Genomic DNA, 8712 nt, shown 5'->3' on the forward strand with positions numbered 1-8712 from the left:
AATTTCATTTAACGACTCATCAATTCGAGTTTTCAAGCCTTCATTTTCAAACTCACATTTTTCAAATTTTTCTTTAAATTCTGTTTTTAGCTTATCTTCATTTTCTAATTGCTGTTTTAAATCTGATAACTGCTTTTCACTGTCAAATTTTACCTTCTCAATTTCACACTGTACTGTTTTTTCACTTTCCAGTTTTTCAGTCATCTCTTTGACTAATGCATCTGAGAAATCAAGCTTTGCTCCCATGTCTTGAAGCTGCTTTGTTATATTCTTCTTTTTGTCATTCAAAGTATTAACCTGAGACTTCAAATCACTGACTTCATCTGTCTTTGATGCCAATTCTGACTTCAATATTTCCATTTGAGTTTCTAAATCTTTCTTATTATTCACAACTTCAGAACTTGTTTTTTGAAAATGTTCTTCACTTTTTGCCAAGGATAATTCTAAATGAGATTTATCTACACTAAGAGCATTATATTTTTCCTTTAATTCACTGAGATATTTTGTTAAAATGTCTTGATTTTTGACTAGCTCTTCATTTTCTTTAACGCACTTTTGTAAAGATTCTTCTAAATTAGATATTTTCTCATTAGAAGATTTGAGTTGGTCTATATTTGAAGATATCTCATCAGTATATTGTTTTTCCATGTGAGATAACTCTTGCATTAGTTCTAGAACTTTCTTATCTTTATCAGTTTCTCCATACTGTAAATTCTCTAGTTTATTCAACATATGTGTATTCTCTGATTTATATTTTGTTAGTTGAGAAGTTTGTGTTTTAATGTTTTCAAGTACCTTGTTTAATATTACTATACTGTCTGTCTTATCATTAACTAAATCCTGAAAAATACAGATATTTTCTATTAATTATACAAATACATAAGAAATCATACTTGCAGCTGCTTTTTCAACCCAGTTCCACCTCTTTGTAAGATATGTCAAAGCAGGTGACAAAGAAAAAACAGAGGACCTGCGTGCTACAGGCTGTGTATGTTAAAGATCACTCAATAGTTGGAAATTGAAAAAGGGTTAGCTATCGCTGCTGTTTCTCATTACACACTGCATGGTGTTGTACTTCTTCTTTAGACCAATTAGGTGCAGAAAAGAAAGCCTTAAAACTGCATTCATTTCATTTCATTAACAAATATCTGTTGTGAATGAAGTTTAAATTAGAAAATAAGTGTGAAAGGAAATTCTTACATGGTCAATTTATACTGTATTTATTATTTTGTATTTCACTTACCTCCGAATTAGTTTCCAATTCTTTATATAATTCTACTATAGCCCTGTCTTGATTCATTATAACTGTTTTATATCTCACTACATCGTATTCAGAATCTTGTAAACATTTCTTTAACTCCTCAACTTCCTTACACTTAGTCGTAACTTTCTTGTCCGACATCTTTTCTAATTCCTCTTTATCATTGTGTAATTGTTTGATTTCCTCGTTAAGAGATTTTATTTTGTCCTGTGAGTCTGCAAGTTCAGCCACCTTTTGGTAAACAGTTGTCTTTAATTCCGATATTTCCTGATTTAAATTATGTTTTTCAATCACTGACTTGGTTAAAAATGATTGTAAAGATTGATTAAAATCATGAATGTTAAAATCATCATTGTTTGCATTATAATCATTAAATTCATCATAGTCACTAAAACATTGTATGATATTAATTATGGCACTTAAATATTTCTCTTCAGACTGAACATACTCATTTTCTCTCTGTTTAAGCTTAGATTGAGCTTGATTAAGCTTTTCAGTTGAATCAGTTAATTGTTCTGTTAAAGAAGCTAGTTTAGAAGAGCTTAATTTCTCACTAGCATCCTTATTAGAGGAAAGTTCAGATATTTCTGTGACGAACTTTTCTTTTTGAATATTCAATTCTGAAAATTTTTCCTGTAAATTGGATAGTTGTATTTCTAATTGAGTATTTGTAGCTTTAAGTTCAGTATTTTCAGTTTGAGATAGTTTTAAACTGTCCAACATATTTCCTAATTTATTAACAGCATCAAGACTAGCTGATGCTTCTGTACCCTTATCTTCTAAAACTGATTCTAGTTTCTTTAACAATTCTCTATTGTGCTCTTCTGTGGAGCTTAATTTCATCTCCAACACTTTGAAATCCTCACTTTTCTTTGCCATCAAATCTTTCTCAGTTTTAAGTTCCTGCCTGGCAGATTTAAGTTCTAATGAAATGTTATTTTTTGTACTTTCTAGTTGAAAAATTTCATCTTTATGTTTGGATTCTAAATCCTTTCCTTCAGATTTAGACTGAGCCACAAGATATTGATAATTTTCAATTTCTGTATCATATTTCAATGTTTGTGTAGCTAAATTTGCTGTAGCTTCATCAGCTAATGAAATTTTGTTTTTGAGGTCGGTTTCAAGTTTCCCATTCTTTTGCAGTAATTCATTATAGCTGAAATATACATAAGAAAACAGAAGAATAAACAGTGAGTCATGATTTGATGGCATATGAATTCGGGTTCAGGATTTGTTTACATATGAAACCCAAGCATCAGATACCACCTATTGAAAATTTGTTTGTAAACATGTCTAATTTATTTTAGCATTAATTTCGAATGAATGCCATACATATCCAGAGAAAATAAATAGAGAATTACACTATCAAACAACAAATACCATACCTCTTTTCTAAATCGTGATATTTTTCTTGCATATTTTCCATTTTCTCCAGGTTATTATGAAGCTGGTCTTGAACAACCAATAGTTCACCTTGTGTTACCCATGCTGATTGGTCTGATAATAATTTCTTTTCTTGTAAAGATTCCAATTGTTCGTTCAATTCAGATTTGATATTCTCAGAAAAGGCTAGATCTTGATGTAATCTATCAACTTCTGATGTATCAAATACTGGTATAGACATATTTAATACACTTGTATTATCCTGTAATATAATACAACCAATACAACATTATCAATAGCTAATATCATATAAATGGATAAAACAATATCCAACATGACACATCCAAGTAAAACACACTGTATATGTAATATTAGAGTTAGGTTGTTAATGTCTTTTGAGTTTGAAACATGAAATTTGGTGATGCTACACCAAATCCTCAAAGATGTTTTCAAGGTTAACCCTCATTATAATGTAACCTGACAACATTCAACTGCAAGACATTTTCAGTAAACAAATCTGTTATATATCTAAGCCACACCTCTATAATTGTTACATGGATGCTTTAAATACTTACAGTTAAATTACTAGTTAAACTACTAAAACTATCTCTTCTACTAGGTGGATTCCAAGAAAAACTTCCCCCAGATTTCCTAAAATCAAAAACTTGGTTTTTAAAATCCGAAAAAATATTTTAACAGCATATAAGCCACTAAGTCTACTAAAATAAAAACTCACACAATTTGGTAAGGAAATAAATAACAAATTTACTCAAATATGCTTTGGAACTGAACAGTAATCAATAAGTGATTGAATAGTAGCCATTAAGAGATTGAACAGAAGCCAGTAAGTGATTGAACAGTAGCCAGTAAGATATTGAACAGTAGCCAGTAAGAGATTGAATAGTAGCCAGTAAGTGATTGAACAGTAGCCAGTAAGAGATTGAAAAGAAGCCAGTAAGTGATTGAATAGTAGCCAGTAAGTGATTGAACAGTAGCCAGTAAGTGATTGAATAGTAGCCAGTAAGAGATTGAACAGCAGCCAATAGGAGATTGAACAGTAGCCAGTAAAGGATTTAACAGTAGCCAGTAACAGATTTAACAGTAGCCAGTAACAGATTTAACAGTAGCCAGTAGGAGATTAAACAGTAGCCAGTAAAAGATTTAACAGTAGTCAGTTAGAGATTGAACAGCAGCCAGTAGGAGATTAAACAGCAGCCAGTAAAAGATTTAACAGTAGCCAGTAAGTGATTGAACAGCAGCCAGTAGGAGATTAAACAGTAGTCAGTAAGTGATTGAACAGTAGTCAGTAAGTGATTGAACAGTAGCCAGTTTATTGAACAGCAGCCAGTAGGGGATTAAACAGTAGCCAGTAAGTGATTAAACAGTAGCCAGTAAGAGATTTAACAGTAGTCAGTAAGTGATTGAACAGTAGCCAGTATGAGCCAGTAGTCATTGTGAGATTGAATAATAGCCAGTAATAGATTCAACAGTAGTCAGGAAGTGATTAAAGAGTAGCTAGCAAATGACTGAACAGTATGAGATTGAATAGTAGCCAGTAAATGATTGAACAGTAGCCCGTAGGTGATTGAACAGTAGCCATCAAAAGATTGAACCGTAGCTAGATTCAACAGTAGTCATTGTGAGATTGAATAATAGCCAGTAATAGATTCAACAGTAGTCAGGAAGTGATTAAAGAGTAGCTAGCAAATGACTGTCAGAGAATTAAAAATAAATCTAATTTATTTAATGAAATGAAACATTTGGAGATCATTGCTTCAGTACCCCCATTTCTTTAGAAAACAGAAAATACTTACTTAGCAAATGAGGGCCAAGCACTATCCAAATCATAACCTCTTGAAGACAGGTCAAAGTTGACATCATTTAAATCATACAAAAAGGAAATAATACTGGATGACTTCTCTTTCTGTAACCATACACTTTGAGGTAAATAGTAATCGCTGAAATAGTGTTTATATTGCAAGTTTAGCAAGTTATCTCAATGTAAACATCCACAATTGTGATACTTTTTTATCAAGATAGCTTGAATACCAATATTCTCATATTTCATTATCTTCATAATCAATCTTCATAATGCACTTGTAGTTCAAAAATATTGAATTTATTATTATCTCATCAATTTACTGTTAAGAGTGAAGAAGTTCCTAAAAACTTCTATGTAAAGCACTGGCCAAGGTCACAAATAAAGAGATAAATGTTCAATACAAGATAAGGTGAAGTTAGCATAGTTAGTATTAAGTTAAAAAAACAACCACGAGTAATCTACAATAAACAAAAGTCTATAATATGAAAGTTTTCTTGTAACCAGTTCTAAAAGAAGAGAGTATGAATAGGTTCTGAAAAGATAAACATCTATATATAAGGATTAGAATATATTATACTTAATGAGCTAGAAAATAGAGAGGGGGGTCAAGTATTATTGGATTCAATGGGATCGAGTCTACCACGGACCAGAAAATTACTAAGGTTTTTATTGCGCTTATAGGCAATTACAAGTCGTTTGGTATATACATTTGGTGTGTAAGCTATTGTTTTCCCACAAAATATTTTGAAATCAATAACAAAACCCCAAATACACTTAATTATTATAATCACACTGCTCTCAAGACACAAACTGAAGCCTCTATTGTTTTGACAAGCCAAATTTGATGCCATTTTATTAAGTTTAGGACAATAACTCCTAAACAGTTCATCTGATTATAAACAAATTAGAACTTGACTGAGATCTCATCAATATGTAACATTCATTACCAGTGAAAAATTAAAAATAAAATCTGCGGCTTCTATTGTACCTACAAGACAGACAACTGACAGATGGACAGAGGCAACTTCAATTTCCTTTCCATGTATACACATCAATTATGAGAAAGATGATGGTGATGTCAGTTTAAAATAATAAGCTGGATTCTAATTTTGCAGGCATTTACCTAAGATTATCAAGCAGATTAAACTGTAAAGATAGTATTGGTCCGTAAAGAGAATTGAATGAATACTAATTACCTTGTTACTTTACCATTAACTATGCATTGTTGTATACTGTCAGGTAATCTATGATGTACTAATGAAAACCTTATCAAAGCTCTTCCTTTACCAACAGATGTTTTATGCTGTAACAGACAACTTTTTAAAATGAGTGCATCCAAACTTTTAGACTAAACTTTGGTTTTAGAAGCTCAGAAAAAAAGTTTTAAATAAATCCATAATCAAATTAGACGTAAAATGTCAAAATGATCAAGGTTAAGTATTGCCAATGATACCACTAATTATGCAACCATTGGGGACAAACATATTCATGTGTATCTGTTCTGTATTCATACACATCAAAAGTATCTACTCGGTGACAATTTTGATGAAATTCTTGCGAAAAATAAAAAAAAAGAAGTAAAACAGTGTACATGTCACTGTTAAAACATTTCTCAAGACATAAGAGTTTCATTAACAGCTATTACCTCTCCTAAAGACTTCACAAATTTAATTCCATCATTAGAACCTTTATTTTTAGACAAACAATCACAAAAATAATCCCAATAATCTTTCTTCCTTCCTAATAGAGAATACTTGTCTGAAACATAAGAAACCTAATCACAAAATGGAAATAAAAAATTGATTTACGGGTGTATTACTATTATATCCAAAACCAAGCATAAGAGTCACAGCCTTAAATATATAATTCCAAACAACATCCTCATACTGTCAGACTGCATAATAAATGAATATCAAAAATGGCTTTATCATTTTGACTTCTATATTGCCAAACACAACACAACTAATATATATTGGATAAAAACAAATTATAATTAGACCTTCTCTAGGAAAATTGAGATCAGATTTTAAGTGGTATTTGAAAAAATAGATCAACAGCTCTGATATTTGATATTTCTCTGAAATAAGCTTACATATTAAGTTATACTAATATGTATTAAAATCATATAAGCTACATTACTTTGGGATGGTGTATAAATATGATAGGATGCTTTATTGTGTATATATAATAAAAGTATCAAATAAAGAAATTTAAAAACTAACTTACCTCTCATGTCTATTTGAAATAGATGTTCCAATTTAGCACAAAATCTCTGAAGGGTTTGATTGTCATCATTAATTGGTGATTTAGACTGTTCGTGAAATATGTCCACCAGATCCTTTACACATTCTAAAAACAATAGAGTTCATAATAAATAATTTCATCTATAACTGATCAGCCAAACCAGCAGCTTTGGAAACATAATAGGCTATAAGGGCTTAGTCTGTACAAGTTCATATCTTAGATAACTGGCAGTAAGCTTATATGAATCACAGACCTTTCCTTTTGAGATGTGAGTGAAGGAAAGATAATCAATCATTGATTTTCAATAAGAATATTTTATGATTAGAAAATTGATTTTTGACTTACACAGGCCTATCAAACTGGGAATGGTAATGTTATAACTTAAGCCTAAAAAGTTCATATTTACATGTAAAACTTCCAATCCATGCTGAAACTTGAGTTTTAATGCTTTAAAATGCAGACATGCCCAATTATACACCTGCTTATTTAGTAGCCTACATAACCTACCTTCAATATCTTGTACAATTTTCTGTTGCTGTGGTTTTGTAGAAAGATTGGTAACTGAAGCAGCCATTTTGACTCTGCTGAGTGTGTGAAATCTCACCAGTATCTGAGATTAAAGGAGAGACAATGCATTTAGGGTCAAGGTAAATCTGTTGAGAAGAATTGCCATCCAAATACTTTAATGGTATCAACATTAATGGTTAACTGTGTCACATGACATGCAAAAACGACAACCCTGACAACTTAACAAGATTTTTTTCAGGAAATTTTGCTTTTAATCGTTCTATATACCTCCGGTTTCTTTCATAAAAAAAATATCGAACATATTAATTTACCTGTATTTCTTAATCTGCAGTAAACAGTTCAAGAGAAACTCCAACAAGTGACAGTTTGCCCATTACTTACTTCTGTCAGTTTTGTGATTTTTTGGGCAGTTGTTTTTATTAAGTAAGCTTTTCATGTCTTCAAAGATAGAGAGTTTATAAAGGGGCGCAACTAAAAAAGGCACACAGACTACAATCAAATATCGATAAGAAAGAACTAGGTGATGAGTTTCATTATATATTAAATTGTAACTTTTTTATTATAGAAAGACATAAATTTATACCTGATCATATCTATAACAACAGGAACATTATATTAGTCTGTCTGATTTAATGAATAGTCAAGACACTTGTCGGCTTGTAAAATTTCAAATTCCAGCTGCCAGGAAGAACTTGGTGATGAGTTTCATTATATTTAATTGTAACTTTTTTGGTAGGGAAGACATACATTTATACCTGATCATATCTATAGGCACAGGAACATTATAAGTCTGAGTTAATAGTCAAGATACATAAATATTATGATAAATTTGAAAAATTGTCATGTTTGTAGGCCTATTTAAGTAGGCCTAACCGTATTTGTAATGTCTCACTTCCAGCTCCTTACACCAACTTCATATGTATATATGTTTGTTACATTTATATTTGTTATATTTATATTTGTTATATTAATATTTGTTATATTGATTGTGTTAAATTCATCGTACTATTATGCCTCATGTGAGGCCTTTAGTGAAATAAAAAAGTTTCAAAAGTATCATTATCAGATGGGGCGTTATAGTTCTGAGCCTATGAGCGAGAAAAGAAACTCAAGAATTTTTTGAAAGTTTATTTAACAAGGAGTCTTAAATTTCATGGTGAGTTTTGTAGCGCCAAATTTAAATTTAGGCTAAAAAGAGCTGAAAATAAGACATCTGAATATCACCTTTTTTGCCGACTTTTTAAAAACTAAGATAACAACAGCTTTCTTATGTCACAGAAATGGGGCAATATGATTGGATAATGTCATTTCACCCGACCAGGTCTTACGAAGTATCAACACAGCATCATCCAATTTGTACCAATCCAACTATAACAATTAACTATATAGGGCCTACTACAAAATACCAACAACTACATAGTTTGCAATATCAGCATCCACTGGCAGCGAAACTGTGATCTACCAACCAACCAAC

General features: G+C 31.1%; 2 protein-coding genes across 2 annotated transcripts; both read right to left on the minus strand.

The window, feature by feature from the left end:
* Positions 1-3413: 3413 nt before the first annotated feature.
* LOTGIDRAFT_111129 (hypothetical protein) lies at positions 3414-3755 on the minus strand (the record flags this gene model as incomplete). The annotated part of the gene is made up of 1 exon (XM_009048235.1): positions 3414-3755. A coding segment is annotated over one exon (342 nt), but the record flags the coding sequence as incomplete, so codon positions are not given.
* Positions 3756-5658: 1903 nt separating this feature from the next.
* Positions 5659-6786, minus strand: LOTGIDRAFT_110899 (hypothetical protein; the record flags this gene model as incomplete). The annotated part of the gene is made up of 3 exons (XM_009048236.1): positions 5659-5769; positions 6112-6224; positions 6693-6786. Coding segments are annotated over 3 exons (318 nt in total), but the record flags the coding sequence as incomplete, so codon positions are not given.
* Positions 6787-8712: the final 1926 nt, after the last annotated feature.

Source organism: Lottia gigantea (genome assembly GCF_000327385.1).
Source record: "Lottia gigantea unplaced genomic scaffold LOTGIsca_12, whole genome shotgun sequence".
NCBI classification, from domain to species: Eukaryota; Metazoa; Mollusca; class Gastropoda; family Lottiidae; genus Lottia; species Lottia gigantea.